Genomic DNA, 22,592 nt, shown 5'->3' on the forward strand with positions numbered 1-22,592 from the left:
TCATGTTTTGTTTACATCCATCAGCTGATAGTAAATGCTGCATTGTGATTGGCAAACACTTCTGAAGCGTATTTTCATAAAGCTGCTGTAATTGGCTGGGTATCACAAGGCGCCTTCTAAGGGGAAGTTGCCTTTTCACAGAATGGCACACCAAAGGCACCTTTAAAATTGTTTGAGTATGGGAGTCAGGTGTGCCATCAAAGGCGCCTTTGACCTGCCTTACAATAAGGTGCCTTTCATCAACTCTCACCATGACTAAAGGTTCATTTTAAGTATCTGGCCCCTGGTATCGATTTACTGTACTCCATTTTTACATTATCCTTACTAAATTGCCATTTCTGCATCGTCAGTGCCAAGTTATTGCAAGAGATTAACCCTCCCTGGTACCATAAGTTTTCAACAAATTTCTAGGACATGATCCGAGAGAATGGAGCAGGGCAGCCCCTACTGACACACTAAGAATAACATTCCGATATTTGCCCCAGGAAATTTATTATAATGGTATAAATTGCATACCATCATCTTTGCTGATGTTTATACCACAAGATAAACTAATAAAAATACACAAAACTGATGAGTAAAAGTACAGAAATGCAGTGAGAATAAACTAGTTCATGAGCAACAATAGTTTTAAATAACTTCTCAACATCATGGTGCAAAATTATGCCTAAACCGTGCAAGAGCGAAGGATATGTCTATATATAGAATTTCACAAGCTTTCACGTAGTGTTTTCGAAATTACGATATGACCAATAGTTTTCGAGTAAACCATAAAAAAATCGTGCCCAACCCACGTTGACCTCCATCAAAAGCCAAGAGGACACAAGCTATTTGAGTGTTGACCTTGAAACAGACACCCTTCCCCATGACGCACCAAGGTTTGTCACCCTTCACGCTAAAACTTCCTTTTTGGTAAACATCTTTGTCCAAAATTGCCTAATCAGTATCTCTTCAGCCCCAAACTGATATTGGCACTAATCGCATCATCAAGCACTTTTGATGCCTACTCTGATATGACATAATTTGCGTCATTGTTCCTGAGAGGCATTAGAACTTGCATATACTCAAGAAGAAGACCTGTGGGAAGAAGCACTGTAGCATTGTTGCCAGACCCTCCAAGGGGCCAACTGATAAACAGCATTGTTTCTAAGTCTCAAATTATATGAGAAGAGTGTCACTCATTTTAAAATGCACCCACCAGCCATGTGCCTCAGCTCCAGTGCAGTCTACATTGTTGTACTGTAAATCCAAATCTGGGATGTAAACATCATGTTTAACTCTAAACCGTGGGGTTGTTTTTGCTTAACTTGAGTGTCTCGCGGTCATATTCGTGCTCCGACAGACTCTCTAAAAATATTTGCCAAAAATCAGTTATTAGTCCTAGAATACTAAAATTATAAATGCAAATGGCACATACCTTCAGTTTTCTCCTGGGATGTTTCTTGCGCCTCCGTCGAGTACCGTAGGACTTGTGGAGACCTCTGAAGTTGGGTAATGAAGTCTCCACTTTACACATCCCAACAACCCATAATATGATTACCACAGCCAGATATTATCACTAGAAACACTATTCTATGATTCTCAAATAGTTTGGGATCCATACTCCAAAAAAAAAACACTGTGAATGCAGTGAAAATTACGAGTGCGTATGACCTTCCCACTTGCACTCATTCGCCGCTGGTGTTCTGTCATTTTTTATTCATAAAAACACTCACACTTTATATTTCTATTATTATATAACACTTATATATATCTACAGTCTTTATCCATAAGTTTCCTTCAGTAATAGTAGTTTATTGTCACTGTAGGCATTCAATTTCTCTTTCAGTAAAATATGTAGCATTCACTTTCTCGTCCTGTATACTAGCGTTGAGAGTGAATCTGTCACCTTCACTTCCACTTTCATAACTCATAGTATTCATACATGCTAGAGTGAAACTTTCACTTTCATTACTCCTAGTATATATACTCGTATTCTTATATTACTACTCATTTACATTTCTATTTACATTCTCTATTTTATTTACATTATTTCTATTTCTATTTTATGTACACTGTGTTATGCACTATCACTTGCAGTAACTTATAAAATTATTTTCCACTGTTCACTTATATTTACATTCATTGCTTTCACTTGCTGTTTACACATTATTTACACATTATTAATATTTCCACTTGCACTGTTTTACTCACCAGAAAGATCGTAGTAACTCTCTATCATTTTCATTGACAAATTAGCCAGTTGACGTTCCACAGCAGTCACTTAGCCCTTTACCTCTTTCCACACGAGTATTAGTAGGGGGTAGAGGTCACAGGGCCCATTGCATGGGGCTAAAAAGCGTCGGAATAGGACAGGCGCGAATCCGACATGGTTTCACCTTGAAAGACGACAGTAAACTGAATACAGTGTGGTGGCCTAGCCGCCTAGGGGGAGTGCAATGCTGCCAATGTCAGCGTGGTGACAGCTGCTAATATATACGTTATGAAATGATTGGCAGGAAATCTAGACAATACATAATGAATTAGGTAGTTCCAGGTGAATGTAAATATCACTTAGGCTTCTCCCTTCCTTTCTTATATATATTTTTATTACGAGAATAGATTATACGGCATATTTCAAGGGGAAATAAACAGCGAAAATTAGTGAACGAGTGCACGTGAGGTGTTGTCAGGTGATATTTAGCCAATTCCAGGTGTATGGCACTAGGGGGAGTGCAATGCTGCCAATGTCAGCGTGGTGACAGCTGCTAATATATACGTTATGAAATGATTGGCAGGAAATCTAGACAATACATAATGAATTAGGTAGTTCCAGGTGAATGTAAATATCACTTAGGCTTCTCCCTTCCTTTCTTATATATATTTTTATTACGAAAATAGATTATACGGCATATTTCAAGGGGAAATAAACAGCGAAAATTAGTGAACGAGTGCACGTGAGGTGTTGTCAGGTGATATTTAGCCAATTCCAGGTGTATGGCACTATCACTTACCTTATTTCTTTTTTGTATATATTATTTGGTATAAGAATAGGGCAAAGGGCTTATTTCAATGGATAAAATCAGTGGAAAATTCCAAGGAAGATTTACTTAGCATAGCACGGCCGGGCAGGCGAGAGGAGAGGGTAATGGTGGGGTGGTAGGGAAGGGAGTCAAGAACGGGGAGAAATGGCTAAATTGTCAACAACGGATGGGAGTACAGATGAGATTAGGAGTGCTGACTAGTGTTGGACATTGGCAGTACTGACTGATGATACAAGCCATCACTTGAAAGCCCGGGCGAATTCAACATAACACAGATTCACAAAAGTGACGACCTACGGTATGATCCCTTGCTCCCTAGTGTCACGAAAGTGATGTCCCGTGGTTAAGGGGTTAAAGATTCCAGAACAATAAAATAAACATAGAATATAGTGTATATATGCCACAGAAGTACAGCTAAACAGACAAGGAAAAGAAAACAAACAAATGCAAATATTGCTTCAGCTAGTACACCTCTCATATCCCACAGCAAGCCACAGACCAAGGATCTCTCTCTCTCTCTGGTTATACAAGTGCTGGCATGTGGAGGATCATTAACTGCTTCTCTTCCTCCTTCTCCCCTGTTCTTTATCCTTTCAAATTAATGACACAACTATATGAAATAAATATTTCTATATAGTTGTGATTCTCGTGGGTTCCTCCAAATACAGTGAAGACTGTTTTAGTAACTGTATGTCACTGATCAACAGAAGCAAACCGGCACAAAGGAAGAAATTCTGGGTTAACTTAAGGTAAGAATTTTGATAGTCTTAAAGTAAATAATGTTATTGCAGGATATAGAATCTTCCTACATTTCTTGTTCTTCCTGACCTCTCTCTCTCTCTCTCTCTCTCTCTCTCTCTCTCTATATATATATATATATATATATATATCCTTATCCAGGCCCTCTCACATGACATCAAAGTTTCAACTGAGTGTGGAAACCCAGCCTATACAGCCGCCAAAAATACCAGGTTCATTTATTTCACTGGTCTGGTATTCTTTGAGTTAGGTTTCTGGAAGTAGGTAACAGAAGTTGCTGGAAAATCTTTCCTTTAACCCTCTTATTGTTGGAACAGCTGTAGTAATCTGCTACAGCTAAAACTAAACTTTTTTTTATTTTCTAAAAGTGAGCACTGGATCCAGTACTTTAATCATAGGTTCATTTTTCTAGTAATGACAAAACTTTGATCCATTATTTTTAGCCATATCATTTTCCAAGTTGGTTTTTAGATAACTTGTTAAATGATTTTCCAGCGACTTGCGTATGTACTACATGTTTTATCAATCATTTAGGGGACCAGAGTTGTGGAGAAAGTTGAGGCAATAAATTTTTGTGAAGATTTTTCTGTGATAAATTCATTTAGACATTTTTAAATGTTTTGGGAATATTTTTAAGTACATTATTTTGGTTGCATTCTTCTAGGAGAAATTCTATTGTACATTTTTAATTTGTCTCATAGGACTGACAAGATCTGTCCATATTTTTTCCTGTCCTTGTTGGAAGGACACAAGTCAAGAGTGAGAGTAGTTGGAATCAGTTGTTTGAGAGGAGCATGGAGTTGCATGAAGGAAGTGAAGGAGCACTGTGGTGTGGATGTGGATGTGAGAGAAAGCAACAGGAGAAATACACTGAGATGGTTTGGCCATGTGGAGAGGATGGAGAGTGAGAGACAAACAAGGGGAGTGTTTGTGTGTGAGGTGGAGGGGTGGAGAGGGAAGGAGAGGCCAAAGATGAGATGGAGGGATGGAGTGGAGAGATATATGAGAGAGGGGTGTGTGGGCAGGGAGCAAGGCAGTGAAGTGCATTGGACGGGGCGAGGAGGAGTTGATTTGTTTGTGGCCACTGTTATGGGACTGAGGCATCTGGCAATAGATAGGTAAACAGAACTTTTTTTTTTTTTTTCATTCAGAAAAACTTTTCTCGCAACACTTTTTTGTATTCATCATTCTTAACACAGACAAATTAGTTATGCATTTTTTTAATCTACGAATTTCGACTTACAGCAAAAGATTCCGTTGAAACTAATTTTTCTAGAATATTATAGTGCTTTGGTATTTTTCGGTGTACACTAAAAATGCGTTATGAAAAAAATTCCTTGCCCTTTTCACGGAAAGTGCTCCGCCAAAATAATTAATGAATCTAGCTCTATATATTTATTGCCAGACGCCTTAATCCCATATGGGGTGGCCACAAACAAATCGCCTCCACGTCGCCGTGTCCCCCCCATTTCAACTTCCTGCTTCCATTTCACATCCCCCTCTCTCATATACCTCTCCACTCCATCCCTCCATCTCTTCCTTGGCCTCCCCTGCCCTCTCTCCCTCCACACCTCACTCGCATACACTCTCCTCCTCAGCCTAGCACACTCCATCCTCTCCACATGGCCAAACCACATAAATGTGTTTCTCCTAACACTCCTATCACATCCACATCCACACCACAATGTTCCTTCACATCCTCACATGTCAGTCTGTCTCCATGTGACTCCACAGGCTCCTCATAAATTGCTCATTTCCGCTGCTCTCAATCTTGACTTCTGTCCCTCCAACAAGGTCCAAGCTTCACTTCCATACGTTAGAGTTGGCATCACAATTCTGTCATGTAGTAGCTTTTGCACTTCCATGCTCACTTCCCGGTTTCTTATCACTACTTTCAAGGAACCTGCAACATTTCTTCTTTGTTGTACCCTTTCAAGCACTTCACCCTACAAACATCCATCCTTACTCATCACACTACCCAAGTACTTAAACATACTCACATTGTAAATATGTTCACCATCCAACCTCACTGTACATTCACTGACTACACTTCTCTCGGAGACCATGACATTACTCTTCCCTACATTCACCTTTAGATTCCGTTTCTTACACTCTCTCCCAGACTCATCCCACCAAGCCTTGCAGCTCCCCTTCTTCACTTAACAACATAGTATCATCTGCAAACAACAGTACAGGGAGTTTCCAAACACTGCTCTCTCTCATCAGGGCCACTCCAACATCCACAGCCCTACCATGTATCACTTTTATAACCTCATCCATGTACAGACTGAACAACCATGGAGACATTACACATACCTGTTTCAACCCAACCATCAATAGAAAAATTCACTCAGTTCACTACCTGCACGCACTGCAGCCTTAGCAACCTAATACATACTCTTCACAGCATTCAACAACTTCCCATCTACTCCATATATTCTGAATACTTTCCACAATCCTTGTCTACCCACCCTGTCATATGCTTTCTCCAAATCCATGAATTTCGCATAAAACTTCTTTCCCTTCTCTAGAAACTTCACTAAAGATCTGTGAATGAATGTCTGATCTACGCAACCTCTTCCCTACCTAAAACCTCCCTGTTCTTCCCCAACTAATTCCTCTGTTATTTCTCTAACTCTGTCAGTAAGTATCATGCCAAATACTTTTCCTATTACACTAAGAAGACAAATGCCCCAATTATTACCACACACTTCCTTTTCCCCTTTCTCATTGTACAAGGGACTAACTATACCTGACTTCCAATCCTCCGGGACTGTACCTTCCTCCCAGGCTAATCTGCACATCTTCCACATCCATTCTACTACAATCTCTTTGCCATGCTTCAGCATTTCACTAGACGCTCCATCAATTCCTGGGGCTTTCCCCATTTTGACTTTCTTCATTGCTTCCACAACTTCCATCCTAATGATTCCTTCATGTCTTCTCACATCCCTCCTTCTCCTAGCCATTCCACAGCCACTTATACTCGCATTACTTCCATTCTCTATGTTTAACAATTCCATAAAGTGTTCTCTCCATCTGCTCACTTTTTCTCCTTTCTTCACTAATCTATTATTTTTATCTTTCACTCCCCTACTAACTTCATTGCCACCCTGTCTAACTCTCTTTACCCCTTTCAAGAACATTTTCTTACATTCTCTCCACTTTACACTCAGATTCCTTCCAAATTCCAAATCCACTCTCTTCTTACTCTCTCTTATTAATCTTTTCACCTCTCTCTTCCTTTCTACTTCTTCCACGCCCATATTTCTCATCCATTCATTATATGCTTTCTTCTTTTGTGCCAAAGTCTGTCTCACCTCTTCATTCCATCATGCTGTTCCTTGCACCCTGTTTCATCTTCTCTTCACCCCACACACCAGCTCACATGCAGCACATATTTCTTCTGTGAATATCTTGCACACACCTTCCACGTCCCCCATGTGCCCTAATTCATATTTACCTAATCGTTCCTCCATTTCTCTCTCATATTCTGCCTTTTTCTCATCCTCTTGTAACCTTTCCACTCTCCTTGCATCTACTCCGTCCTCCCATCCTTCCCTTCTTCTACTTCTCCTTTAATGAAGGTTCTTCAAATTCTCCCTGACAAGGGAGAGAGAGAGAGAGAGAGAGAGAGAGAGAGAGAAAGATAGTTACTGAAAATGAACATGAAGATTTCTTTTTATAGTACTACCCTAATACCTTTGGATGGTCGGTGTGATGTAACTTATTTAATCCACCACGTCCCGGCAGATTTTTCACCACTGACCCCCCTCCCCCAATCCAGACAGATTTTAGCTTTTTTTTTGGGGGGGGGGACTCAAACCTCTGTTTTTTTTGTGAGAAACAGAATTAAATCACAGAGAAAGTGCTCACCTGAGCCTAGAAGTGGTCTAAGCAAGTGATCCTCCGCACACCTGGTACTGTGTTTTCTGGAGCCGCACTGCGGCAGTCACGTTTTTTATGGTGGGAGTAAGTATTGGAAATCACTCAGAATACGTAAATATTTATTAATTTGGTATAAAAAAAACATGTAGTACAAGAATATATTGTTTTTTACACAAAAAATATAGCGATAAAAGCATTGTTTCATTTAGTGGTCACCTGAAAATTGCACAATTCTTGCACATATGACTCACTATGACTGTCGTTTCAACTTACATTCTATTTTTCCACTTTACATTATACTTTTCCACTAACATTATACCAGTTTCCCCCTTAAATAACTGTTATCACAAATAACAGGCCTTACTATTATAGTGAGCATCAGATTATCGCATATTTACAGGCCTTACTATTATAGTGAGTGTCATAATATCGCGTATTTACAGGCCTTAGTATTATAATGAACATCATATTATTGCATATATGCAGCACTTAGTATTATAGTGAGCGTCATATTACCACACGTTTACAGCACTTAGTATTATCGTGAGCATCATGTTGCAAGCACACACAGTATCAGTAATGCACTAAGGTGTGTTATTCTTTGAAACAAGGCTCAACGCACAATCCTACGTTGCATTCCACACACTTGTACCCCGTGTCCTTTCTCTGATTGGTTGCTCTCACTCTCAATTGGCTGCATACATGACAGCGGCCCTGGGGTCTAGAACAGTTTGGTTGATAGTAGTGGTGGGGAAGTGGCGTCCTGAGAGGCATAGTGGAGTCTGAGCGGCAATGGCATCCTGAGAGGCATGGGGGAGTCTGGGAGGCAGTGGCATGGCGGGTGCAGTAGTGGGGCCTGTCCTCTGTATACCTCGTGATGATTTCCCAAGACACCTCCCTCACAAAGCTCTCGAAGGTCTCAGAGGTTCCCATAGTCATGGCGTGGAGATAGTGGGCGTTCAGGACCATGATATCAAGTAACGACAGGAGGAAAACTTCCCTGTTGTGGTTCCATACAGTGGCGAGGATGTTGTTTGCCTTGAAAAAATCATCTCATTCTTGTCAAGTTTCCTCCCAAGCTTGACCATATGGCAACGGATTTTCTTAACTGTGCCACAGACTCCGGTGTCGTGAAGGTGGAGGTACCGAGCGAGAAGGGAGCTAGGTACCAGTTATCCAAGTACAGGACGTGACCACGATGAAGGTACTGCTCTATCATTGTCTTTACCATGGCCCCAGAGAGTCCAGTACTTCAATCTTCTGTTATGTCTGTCTGTGCACTGGTGTACAAAACTATGTCTTGCACATAAGCAGTTTTACAGTCACATGTAACAAAAAACTTGGACCCAAAACGGTGTCTCTTGCTGGGTATGTACTGCTGAAAAAAAATATTGCCTCTCCACAACACGAGACTACAGTCTATGTCAAGGTCTCTGTAAGGATAGAAGGATGAGCAGAACTTTTCCTGCAGGTGATCAAATACCATCCTTATTTTCCTCCTTCTATCAGTTTTATTTGCATTAGCAGGGTCATCGGCAACATAAAAATGGAGGCGGCTCAGAATTTACTGAAATCTATTCCGGCCCGTTACCTTCCCAGAGAAAGTGTGCTCGTCATACGGTCCGAAGATCAGTACCCCGGAATTTGTTTTTTCTATGCAATACCCATCAAGAGAACCAGGGCAAAAAAGATGAACATTTCACCTGAGATGGGTAGTCATATTGCTGGGAGTGCTCACTTGTTGTACCTTCATGCTCACTCTCACAGCACTGGCTGCTTGCAAATGTGTTGGTCTGCTCCACAATTTGCTCCACATTCCTCCCCAAAATATAGATGGAAGAAATCCACCCTGGTGGAGCCTGCATGGAGTCCCGGAGCAGTACGGCCAGACCACCACTCCTCTGTGAACTGGTGATTGATAGGCGGGAAGTCACTCCCATCCTCCCAATCCTACGACACACCAACGTCTCAATCTTCCACTTCATCAGGGTGGGGAGGAGAAGGTGGTGGGAATGGTGGGGGTGGTTGGGGAGGTATAGAGCGGCGCCCTTTCCCACTCACACTATTCTTCCCTCTCCTTTTTCCCTTCCCCTTTCCCTTTCCTTTGTTTCCTTTCCCCACATCATGGGGCTGTAGGGAGGAAGCATGGGAATATTGCTGGGAGACACAGGTGCTAGGATGCAGCTGCTCCTCACCTGTCCACTGCCAGGTGCTCACGTGCTTGCCCAGATGCTCCCTCCCTGCCACCATTACTTTCACTTTCACTGCTCACTCCCGCCACACCACTCGTGCCTTCCCCAGACAAAACAGAAGCACCATACCTTATTTTTCTTTTCACTGCACCTTCAGCTCCTCACAGTGAAATCCTTTCCCTTCCTCACCATGCGTTAACACCACGTCCTACGGCTCCGTCATCATTCTCGTCCTTGTCCTCATCCTCTTCAGAGCCTTCATCTAAGGACTGGAGAGAGGTGTGTGCTTGTGGTGGAGGTGCAGGTTGGCCTTCTTTCGTCTGACGGTATGTCACATACTGCCCCTTCCTTGGCAACGGTACCTCTCATCATTGCTGCTCATTTCATCATCAGGCAGCATGTGGTTCTTGTCCGCCACACCATCATCAATTGGGAAATCACTGTCTCCTGTCAAGGTGTCAAGGGCAGCTTGAATTTTGGCATCAGAGGGACCTCGGCACGCCATGACTGTGCTGGGTCATTGCTAGCAGGTGAGTGACTGAGACAATGGCATGTGCAGGTCACGCGGGGCCAGGGATTGTCCCAGCCTGGCGGCATGTAGAGGAAAGTGTTCCACGTCTACATACCAAAAATCACACACAAAATTTGAAAATTATGGAAATGATGGACCTTGCAAATGCAAAACGTATGGATATGTTATCAGGTTTCACCATGACAAAATGTTGCAACGTATCCATACGTTATTGGGATGCCTCAGGTTAATTCTTTGTTCACATTCTAATATACTGATCTCTCCTCCCCACACACACTCTCCCTCCTTCCCTTTCAGGCTTGCTACTGATATCTCCTCTCTTCTCTCTCTCTCTCTCTCTCTCCTTGTACTTTTTTTACTCATGTATTATGCTCTCTTCTTTCTTCCTTTATCCTTAACCCATCTCACTTTTATTCACTACTTAATTCTTTGTCTCTTCTCCTGCACCCTCCATCCCTCCCATTGCTTCACATGGCCTGCCATCCCCATACTCTCTCTCGCACCTCTCTCACTTTTCTTCCAGCATCCTATCTGTCTATTTATGTTCTTAACCTGCCCCATCCTGGCAGATTTTTAACCAATGACCTCCCCCAATCCCGGCAGACTGTTGATTTTTTTTCTCTCGAAAATTCATAGAGAAATTGCTCACCTGAGCTTTAAAATGCCGGTGCAGGTAACAATACCCTCACCCGACTGTGTTTTCTACAGGACCTGGCTCCAGAGAAAATGTGTTCTATGGGAAGGCTAACTATTCCAAGCCACTCATAACACCTATTTATTTATTTAATTGATACAAATTTATATGTAGTACAGGAGTATATTGGTTTTCACACAGTAATATAGGTGATATAAGCATTGTTTCACTCACCAAACACATCAACATATCGCTCCTTTTTTGACATTACCTGATCATCATTTCTGATTGTTTCTTCTTCTAATGGTACATAAACATTGTCTTGCACATTGTCATCGATTGTGGAATCACACTGGCCTTGAATTTTGTACCGTGGCATGACATGTCTTTACTGGCCAGGTCACTGGCAACAGGTGAGTTGCCGAGACAATGGCATGTGGGGGGAGAGGTCATGCGGGGTATGGCATTGTCCCTGCTTGGCATCAGGTAGAGGAAGGTCTCCCATGTATACGTACCAGAAATCACACGAGAAATTTGAAAAATGTGCAAATGATGGACCTTCCAATTGCAGCGCATTTATATACGTCAATGGGAGTCACAGTGACAATGGTCGGACATAAATATACGTCAACGGGACGCGATGGGTTAAGTAAGGTACTTCAAAGTCCATTATTATGCACTGTTTGTCCATAAATCAAAAATTTGTGGGGTAGTTTTTTTAAAACTTTAGAAAATTCTATACTCATCATCTTCATCATTCCGACTTACTCAAGATGGCAGCAACGCAAAAACCTGAAAATACGGAAGTAGGAGAGTTATGGAGAGTTTGCCCATTTGTAATGTTTGAAATAAGCATACACTCAACATTCAAGCACTATTTGCATGCATATGCTTTAAGAATACAGAGACAAACAACTTTTCTTTTTTTCCTGGAGCATCATTGAGTCAGCCTGTCAGTCAGTCACTCGCCAAGAATGTTAAGAAACAAGGTGCTCCAAGCCAGTTGACATTAGCAAAATCCAATATTAGGGCTCAGTGTGAGAGCACCTATCTAATGCTTTTGTGGTTGTTAACCCCCAAACACCAAGCTATTTTTAATGCAGTCATCACCTCACTATGGGCAAATTCCTGGACATTGCTTCTTTTCAAACGTTAATATTTCAGAAAGAATAGCATTTAAGGAACCACAGTAAAGACCATATTACTCACCAGTTATTCTTGCGAATGAAAGTATCCCCAGGTCTGTAAGTCATTACATTGCTGAGTACCATATTACTCACCAGTTCTTCTTCTTGCGAATGAAAGTATCCCCAGGTCTGTAGGTCGTTACATTGCTGAGTAATGACGTGAGGAAGAAAACTAATTTTTGGCGCGAGAGCAGGACATGTTTGTGTGTCTGCCTGGTGCACTGACTACGGCTTTGGTCTCAACGTGATAACTTCTCCACAGCTAAACTAGACACCGTTGCAGGTAAGGCATGCCTTATGACACTATCACAGCCCTTTTCTAGCATCCTTGGAAAGAGACTTGGCAGGGGTGGATGATGAAATTGGCTACAGGCAGCAAGGATGAAATCAGACAAATAGGAACCTGAAGACATGTTTGTACACCTGGCAAAAGCACGGGACAGATTGACTCTTGCCTCTTTGCTATTGAGGGGCTCTCTCCCCACCCTTTCGTGCTGAGATGAAATGGCAACTAGTTAAAATGGTAGTGGGAGGACACTTGCATGTATACCTGCTGCCCGGTGGCCAAGTAGCAAATCGATTGTGAAGTGCACAGGTGTTATCCGGCGGTTAGGGTTAAGGATATTAGTTGTGATCAGCAAGCATACTACATTCCATGGTGCAGCAAACAACGATACTGAAGTCATACATTGAGCCGTGCATCACAACCTTTCGTCAGTTGATTTTTGTCTTCCCCTCTGCAATGGAAAGTTGAAGCATGTAACTATAAGACTGACCCGTATTCTCATTGGCTAAGTCAGGCTCTAAAGCACCTCTTCCTTAGAGCTTATTTCGAGGTCTGATATGTTAAATATGTTCTTCAATGCTATTTAAACAGATTATGTCAGTATAAATAAGGTACAAAAGACATTTACAGGAGACTAATAGGTTGTATTATGCAACATCATTACTCCAGTGCATTACTCTAGCTAACGTTGACTCAACGAAAGTGAGTTATAGGTGCCTGGGATGCTAATACAATCATCATTAGCACTCACAAGGTCAAAACAACACAAATGTTCTATTCCTGGTAACATTAAACACTGTACTCCGCCGAGAGTGGGTCATTACAGCCAGAGAAAGTTGAGGAGCAATGCTCAGAAGAAATAACTGATGTGGAGGTGTTATGAACATTTAATCCAGCGATACCTTGTTTGAGAAGAAAGATATTTATAAGTATACATGGATGAGACAGAAGGGTGGAGTAGTTGTTGACGGAGCACTGATGGACGATGTTGTTAAATACTGGAATGTAAGAAGAAGATTGTTGGATGTGAGCATTTTGAGAGGGGAGGGTGGAGGTATGTCTGACCACTACGTGGTGGAGGGAAAGTTGGAGAGTAGGTATGAGGTAGGTGAGATCTGGAGGAGTTAGGTGTGGCAGGGAGGTTTTGAAAGTGAGTGAGTTGGATAAAAGAGGGGGAATGACAGAGTATCAGGAGAAGCGGAAAGATGAGTGGAAAGCAGTGGAAGATCAGGAAAATGGCAGTGTGGAGGATGAATGGCAGCGGTTTAAGAGTGCTATGGTGGGGTATGCGGAAGAGGTGTGTGGTGTGAGACGAGTGGGTGGTGGTGTGAGAAAGGAAATTGAATGGTGGTACGAGGAAGCAAGTATGGCTGTACCTGTGAGATGTGCATATGAAGTGTGGCTGCAGAGGATGAATGAGGTGTTATTTCAGAGGTATAAAGAAAAGAGGAATAGGCTCAGAAGGGTTATGCATGACGTTAAAGAGGCAGCAGATGAGAGGTGGGGTAGGCGGTTGACTGAGAATTTCCAACAGAATAAGGAGACAAAAAGGGTGCAAAAGAAAAAGTCTGGGAAGGAAGAGCGAATAAAAGCAGAGGATGGATGGATGTTAAATGAGATGGATGCAATAAGGAAGAGATGGGCAGAGTATTTCGAAAGATTGGTAAAAGTGGGGAAGTAAATTGAGGCTGAGATTGTGGCAGATGGAAGGAAGCAAAGAATAAATGTGTTGGGAGAGATGAATGATTCTTTGATCACGTTGAAGGAGTTACACGAGGCAATAAAGGAGATGAAAGTAGGAAAAGCTGCAGGTATGGATGGATGTGCTGTGAAATGTTTGAAAAATGGCAGAGCGACTATTGTTGTGTAATTAGTAAGACTGCTGATTGTGTGCTTTGTGAGTGGTATGGTGCCGGTTGACTGGGCAAGTGTGTGTGTGTGGTTCCCCTGTAGAAGAGTAAGGGTGATAGTTATGAATGTACTAGTTTTAGGGGTATAAATATTGAGTGTTGTGAGTAAGGTGTATGGTGGTGTTGATGAAGAGAGTAAGGTACAGAGGGAGTGATTGGTGATGAGCAGTGTGGTTTTAGGAGAGGGAGTGGATGTGTGGATCAGGTGTTTGCTGTGAGACAGCTGTGTGAAATGTATTGGCGAAAGGTAAGGATATGTTTTGGGCGTTCATGGATTTAGAGAGAGCATATGATAGAACTGATAGGGAGGCTTTGTGGAATGTTTTGAGAGTGTATGAACTAGGTGGTAGGTTGTTAATAGAAGTGAAAAGTTTTTATGCAATTAGTAGAGCATGTGTAAGAGTGGGAAATCCTGTGAGTTATCGGTTTCCTGTGACAGTGGAGCTACGGCAGGGATGTGTGATGTTGCCTTGGTTGTTTAAAATTTATATGGATGATGTTGTAAGGGAGGTGAATTTGTGTGTTAGAAGTTGCGTCTGGTGAATGCTGATTGTTGAGAGTGGAATCTGACTCAGCTGCTGTCTCCAGATGATACTGCGCTGGTGGCTAATATGGAGGAGAGATTGAAATAGCTGGTAGAGGAGTTAGGAAGAGTGTGTAAAAGGAGTAAATTGAGTGAATGAGAATAATGGTAAAGTGATGAAGTGTATAAGGTTGGTAGACGGTAATAGGAGGAATGTTGTTTTGAATGGTGAGTTGCTTAAGGAGGTAGATTGTTTTAAGTATTTAGGGTCACATGTTGCTGTGGATGGAAGAAGAGATATAGAGGTGAAGTTTAGGATGAATGAATTAGGAAAGGTGCTGGGAGGAATGAAAAAAGTGTTTAGATGTCGTTTGCTTAGAATGGATATAAAGAGAAGGCTGCATGAGGAAATAGTGGTACCGACTTCATTATATGGGGCTGAAACATGGAATAGGGGAGTTGCAGAGGTGAAGATTATGGATACAATGGAGATGAGGCATCTGCCAAGTATGTGTGGAGTGATGCATATGGATCGAGTGAGAAATGATGAAGTGTCAAGGAGAACTGGAGTTATGTGAGAGATGGCTGATCGAGTTGAGCAGAGAGTGTTGCGATGGTTTGGGCATGTGGAGAGAATGGATGAAGTGATTGGTGAAAAAGATAACTAGATTCGATGTGACAGGTTGAGGGGAAGACCACGAATAGGATGGATGGACAATGTGATAAGAACGTTAGGTGCGAGAGGGATGTCTGTACAGCAGAGAAGAGTGACTGCGCATTATAGGGATGAATGGAGAGAAACTGTGAATGCATAAATGGTAACACTACCCCAAAGGGATGTTCTCCTGCACGTGGTCTGATCAGCTGATCGGGTCAGTTGCGGGGAAGGGGAAGGGTTTATTATGATGTGGCAGTGTTAAATCAGCTCTGCTGTCGGACCCTGCTGCGTATGTCACTGGATGCAGCTGACCCTCGTGAGGTGCGGCGCGGTGAGGTGCGGTCTCTTCTCCCCTAACAGGCTAAGACACGAGTAAATGTGTGTGTACAGATGAGTAATTTGGTGAGTGCGTTGTTCTGTCTAGGCTATCCCCTTAGGGAGGGAAAGCCTAGGTATATAGATAGATAGGTAATATGGCCCCTGCCCTCTATTCAACCCTTTCTCCAGACCTTGCTCTACCATCCCTTCCAATCCTATCTTAAGCCCTTATTGTACTACCACTTCCAACCTTTTCTTTAGCCCTTAGTTTATCACCCCCTCCAACCTTTTCTGCAGCCCTTAGTCTACCACGCCTCCAACCCGTTCTTCAGCCTTTAGTCTACCACCCTTCTATCTTCTGCCATTAGTCCTCCACCCCTTCCAATCCTTCCTTCAGCCCTTAGTCTAACACCCCTTCCAATCCAGTCTTAAGCCCTTAGTCTACTACCCTTTCTAATCCAATTTTAAGCCCTTAGTCGAGTACCCCTTCTAATCATTTCGATAGTATCCTTCTCGTTTTTACTGATTGCGAATGATGATGTAACAACAAGCTTTACCGCCTCATACCGTCCCAGTACTACGACTTACTCTAATAGCAGTACCAACCATAACCTGTCACTGTGCAACCAATGCCTTAATCGTAACGCCATAAAATGCTCCATAGCACATCAACTTTTCCAACTTATTGATGTATTTACCACGTTAACTCTTCAATGTTCGGTATTACTCTAGTATTCTATTCCTGCTAAAGTCAGACGATTTTATTCAGCTGGCAGTGAGTCACAGTAGCCTCAGAATGTTAATATTGGCACCTTTAGACCTCATGGTCGGTACAAGAATGCTGTTGCCAATGACACTTGATGAATTTCTTCAAATGAGAGAGGGGGTCAGAGGAAGGTGAGAGTATTGATATTCCCTGCTATGCTGTTCATTCAAAACATGCCAGCACAGAAAAGCTATGGCCTACCTGCATGCGAATATAATGGCACACCAGGGGAATGTGTAATGGGAATGGCTTAGTCAATGTTATCAGTGTCTACCCGGGACACATTTCTACTTTATATTTATTTTAAAATGTCAGGCACTGCAACATGAAAAGGGTAGTGGAAAGCAGAAAGTAATGCAAGATAGATCACCACCACTCTTTACCATCACTAAAAGACCTTTATGAATACCACGAATATCTCCCCTGCTACCATCACCAGCCCCATCATTACTCCCCCCTAACCCAACACACACACACACACACACACACACACACACACACACACACACACACACTTGTGGCTCTTGTGGTTGAGGTTCGGGACATCAGTCCCCGGCCACACTGGTGTGCCGCCGTTGCGTTTCGGTTGCTTGTTGCCGGATGCTGTTGCCCTCCGCCACTTGATGATAGTGGGGGAGACATGGCTGGTCCGGTATTGTTGCTAAGAATTTATCTAAAGCCTTCTTGAATGATGTCAGTGTATGTTTCGTGTCTCTGATGGACTGGGGAAGGCAGTTGTAGAGCCTTGGTCCGTTCACGATAATTGACCCTTCTATCTGTGTCTGTATTCGTCGCCATGTCCTTTTTATTGGCGGTACTCTGCATAAAGTTCCATTTCTTGAGTTGTAGTGCGTTGTGATAAGATTTTCTCCGTTGTAAGTTAGGTTAGGGACAATATCATTGATGATTTTCCAAATATATATGATGATACATCTTTCTCTCCGTCTTTCTAAGGAGTACAGCTTCAGATGTTTCAACCCCTGCCAATAGTCCATTGCATTAGTGCCATGTATTTTAGATGTGAATGTTCTCTGCGACCCTTCAATTTCTCTAATCTGCCCGAAGGTAACAAGGTTCCACAATTGGCTGCGATATTCGATGATGGGTAAAACCATTGCTCTATACAGAGTCAGCATCGCATCTGGTTCCCGGGTCTTGAATGTACGGAGAATCCAACGTATCCGTTGTCTTGCGTTAGAGACAATTTCGTCTATTTGTAGTTCAAATCTGGCATCGTTACTCATAATGATTCCTAAATCTTTTATATTCATGTGACAACTAATGGTCTCGTTTTCTGGGGTTCTGTACTCGTAGCTGATTACGTCAGCTTTCGGGTGTCGGTATCGAAGCATCTCAAATTTGCTGGTGTTAAATTCCATGCTGTTGTTCTTCGCCCATTTAAACATCGACTTAAGGTCTTCTTGCATTTTGGTACAGCATTGTTCATTCGATATTTTGGCTAACAGTCTAGTGTCATCCGCGAATGAACTTTGCTGTGCAGTATTTCATATCTTGGTCTACATCAATGACATAAATGAGGAAAAGCACGGGGCCCACAGCAGAGCCCTGTACCACTCCACTGAGCACTTCAGTACTGTAAGGCTGAACTCCTTCCACGATTACTGACTGGCTTCTTTCACTGAAAAAATTATTAAACCATTCCAGTATCTTTCCTTGGATCCCCATTCGGTAGAGCTTGCTTAGCAGTGTTTACTGATTTACCTTATCAAATGCCTTGGAGAAATCCAGGTAAATAACATCCACTCCATGTTCAGATTCTAGATTTTTCAGTATTTCAATGTGATGCTGTAAGAGTTGTGAAAGACACGACCGGCCTTGTCGAAATCCGTGTTGCTGATTGTTATGAAGTGAATTGTTCTCCATAAACGTCGATAGCTTTTTAACTATAATCCTTTCAAATATATTTAAAACCTGATGTTAAGCCCACCGGTCTGTAATTCTTCGGATGCAGTCTGTTACCTCCTTTATATATACAGTAGGTGAGATGATGCCATGTTTGAGTATAAGAGGTATTTCTCCCGTGTCTAGAGACCGACGCCAGAGCAGCAGCAATGGCAGTGAGATAGCACCGGCGCACTTCTTCAGTAGGATAGCAGGTGTATTATCAGGGCCTGCTGCCGCATACATGCTGATTTCTGAAATGGCCTGCTCAATGTCCGACCGGTCGAAATCAATGTCCCCTAGTGTATTATCATTATCCCTCTCCTCCTGATCGTTTGATTCGTTGGCTTGGTCACTGTGACTGAACAGAGACTTATATTGATCATTCAGGGCATCAGCTATCTCTTTCGGCTCGGTGATTAGCTCTCCATTGACTTCTAAAGGGCCAACCTTGCTTTGAAATTTGGCCCTTGATTTTGTACACACACACACACACACACACACACACACACACACACACACACACACACACACACACACACACACACACAAATAAATTATTGCGTCTCAAGCACTCAATGGTCACGGAAATGAGCATATTCCTTGGCCACTTGGATACATTGTACTGATAACTTAGACTGTATTGCAGCCTTTGTTCCTTTTTATTGCCTCTACAATTATGGTAAATACTGAAAGTAACATTTGCATTGCTTGCTTACTGTGACCTTTCATAACACATCGTTGGCGAATAAAAATGTTCAGTGCTTTCAGTGGAGCGATTTTTTTTTTTTTTTTTTGAGGGATGCATGACTATTCCCTACAACTACCAATGTCCCTAACACTCCCCGTGCCACACCCCCTAACACATTACTAGCACCACTATCACCCTTAGTTAACACATTACTAGCACCACTATCACCCTTATCTTCACCACTGCAACTACTAATGCCACCCCCACAAACAAAATATATAACTTCTACCACCACTACCACGTTGACCACCACAATCTACCACCATCACTTCCTTTGACATCGCTCCTGGTCTGATATGCTATTGATGGGCTTCTCTCCCACAGCTTCACCGGCCACCTCATGTCTCCCTCCATCACTAATATTTATAGAGTTGTATTCTCGTGGGCTGGGAGTTTCCTGTAACTCCTGTTCTTACCAGCTTATTTTCTTTTTATGATCTGTTGTAATGGTAGTGCTTTTAGGTTCTGTTACTATCTTTTGCTTGCTGTTACTCTGGATGTCCTTTGTATGATATTCTGATGAACTATGATTCTCTTGTAACATCTCTTCTTAGTCATGTTAATTCTGGATATTCGCTTTTGTCTGATATTCTCAATGGCTTGGAGGCTCCCGCAGCACCTCCTTTTCACTGTTTTCTTTAGGCCATTCCTTTGTACGGTATAATTTAAGGCCAGGACGCTCTAGTGACAACTGTTCTTTACCGTTGGTTTTCTTTTATTTTTTTTTAGGGTTAATATTCCCTTACATACTCTTTACACAGCTTATGTAAATTTTTGGCCGATTCAGTTCATTTGAGAGCTCGTCTTTTGTTCAAAAAGACGCGAGATATGGAGGTTCAAGGAGTAACTGGAACATTTGAAATTCATTAAAACAGACTTGTCATACATTCCACAAAATTCATCGACATGTCATAAAAGCACTTCTGATGATACCATCATACCAGCTCCCAGTGAGACAGTCCTATGCTGTACGAGTACTTACCATGAACGATGGATGTTAGCGCTGAAGCGGTGTGTGGCACGCAGGATGCTGTTCTCAGAGAATAAACTGCCTAGGTTATGCCCAGAGACAGACATAATATGAAACAAACACGTCCCCCCCCCCCATCTTTCTGCTCACTTGTCACTCTGAGCACAACTCCCCACTAATACCCAAGAAATCAACAGTGGTCGGCTTCCATTTCCTCACAATTTTCTTCCCTTAAACGTTTTCTTCAGGTGTTAATTTTCTTTCCCTTTTGCTTTGTTTCTTCCCTTCTACTTTTTCTTTCCATTTTACTCTTCTTTCTCTTGCACTCTTATCCCTCTCATGTATTTTTTTCTTTCCATGCCCTTTTCTTTCCCTTGTGCTCTTTTCGTTGCTGTTCCCTTTACTCTTATTTATCTCTTTTCTTGTCTCCTCTTTCCCGTCCCTTATGTTGTCATGGTTATACCCTCTTTGCCATTTATCTTTCCTTGACCACCCCTTAGTATCTCTTCTTCACATAGCAATCTTTTCTTTGAATAAAAAGAAAAAGTTATGACAGTGAAAAGATTAAGAATATTGACCATATTCTACATGGCTTTCAAGATTTCCTTATGCCCTTTTCCCAACTATTTTTTTCACATTACATTTTAGCATCATCTTGTATGTTAGTGATGCAAATTATGTCGACAATAAACATATGTAAATAATACAAGAGAGTATGTCAATGGGATACACGCAGAAAAAAAAAAAAAAAGTGGTAGCAAACCTACGAGTCACTGCGCTATAGAGGGTGGTCCATATAATAACGCATGCTGGTTGTCGTGTGTTGCAGGGACAGCTCGGCCAGTGTTACCTTATGTGTCTTGCATTATTTTCCAGTTTCCCTAATCTTTTTGTATTTTACTGTGTTTGCTTTTATGTCCAGTGATTGCATGGTTAATTAAGGATTTATCCATCCATCTATCTCTAACCAGACGCCTTAATTATGGGCGATGTCATACAGGATGATCACAAACAAATCGCCTTCACTTCTTATGTCCTCTGGCATTTGACTGCCATCCCTCCAGTTCACACACCCCTCTCTCATATATCCCTTCACTCCACCCCTCCATTTTATCTTTTGTCTCCCCTCCCCCTCTCTCCCTCTACCTCAGTCACAACCACTCTCCTAGTCAGTCTCTCATTCTCCATCCTCTCCACACGGCCAAATCATATAACACTGGCATATTTACATCAACACCATAATGCTCCTTTATGTCCCCATTTGTCTGCCTGCCTCTTAGTGTAACTCCACATGTTCCTCTGAGGTCCCATATTTCCATGTCTCGCACTCCTAGATTGTGTCCTTTCAACAGGGTCCAAGCTTTGCTTCTTTACATTAGAGTGGTGACCACAATACTGTCATGAAACTACTTTCTTATTTCCTAACTCACCTCATTATTTATAAAGGACAAAAAATATCTACGTTCACCATGCTAGCATATGAAGCCGTCCCCAGAACATACGAGAATTGAAATTGGGAATATATGGCCAACTTGTACATAACCCTAACTTTGTGCATGACGGTAGTACACTGGCTAAATGAAGCATAATTTGGGCAAAAAAAAAAATGAATATTCATTTCCAGTGTAACCAGAATTCACGCATGACGGAGATGCGTGGATTTAGGAGAGTCAGAGTAATACCCGCAGCGAGGAAAACAATTTAAAAAAAGCCAAACGCCATTGCGAGGCTTGATGGCACAAGTTTCCCTGTGAATGGTTCCCCCTTGTCATTCATTCCATGTGTGTTTAGTGAGCAGACGTGACAGTAGCTCCCAGATTCACCTGTGAAAGGAACTGGTATCAGGAGACTGAGTTTTCTACCGGTTGTGTAACGTAAATGTCACGCTTCTGTATCCAACTTCAACTGATTGCAGTCGTATGGTGTTAACACACATAAAATATTAAGAGAGAAAGCAATCATCATAGGGTTAGCAACGAGACTTACTAATTCAGCATGCTCCGTGTTTTCCAAGAGCTGCAACAGACTGATGGCAACGATTACGCTCGACAGAGACCATAACCTTTACAAGACAGCAGGTCACAAGTTCACAGACTACCGAGTTGATATTACAGTACAGGGTGAGTAAAAAACATTGAAACATAGAATATTCCCTGTACGACGACCATCCTGTTATACACACTTGCAAGCATCTTTCCAATATATATAGTGTGTAAGGACGCATCGTATGATATGTTCGGCGGAAAAGAATATGTGAATATCCTTTATGACCCGGTGCTTTGTTCCAGCAGGG

The 22,592-nt window shown here is 42.1% G+C and overlaps 1 protein-coding gene across 1 annotated transcript; it reads right to left on the reverse strand.

The window, feature by feature from the left end:
• Positions 1-17,221: 17,221 nt before the first annotated feature.
• Positions 17,222-18,103, reverse strand: LOC145398573 (uncharacterized). The gene has a single exon (XM_080271393.1). The coding sequence runs from the start codon at positions 18,101-18,103 to the stop codon at positions 17,222-17,224; it is 882 nt and encodes a 293-aa protein (XP_080127519.1).
• Between the last annotated feature and the right edge of the window lie 4,489 nt (positions 18,104-22,592).

This window comes from Coenobita brevimanus, chromosome 5, assembly GCF_032717465.1.
Source record: "Coenobita brevimanus isolate Jiangsu-jjx chromosome 5, ASM3271746v2, whole genome shotgun sequence".
Taxonomy (NCBI): domain Eukaryota; kingdom Metazoa; phylum Arthropoda; class Malacostraca; order Decapoda; family Coenobitidae; genus Coenobita; species Coenobita brevimanus.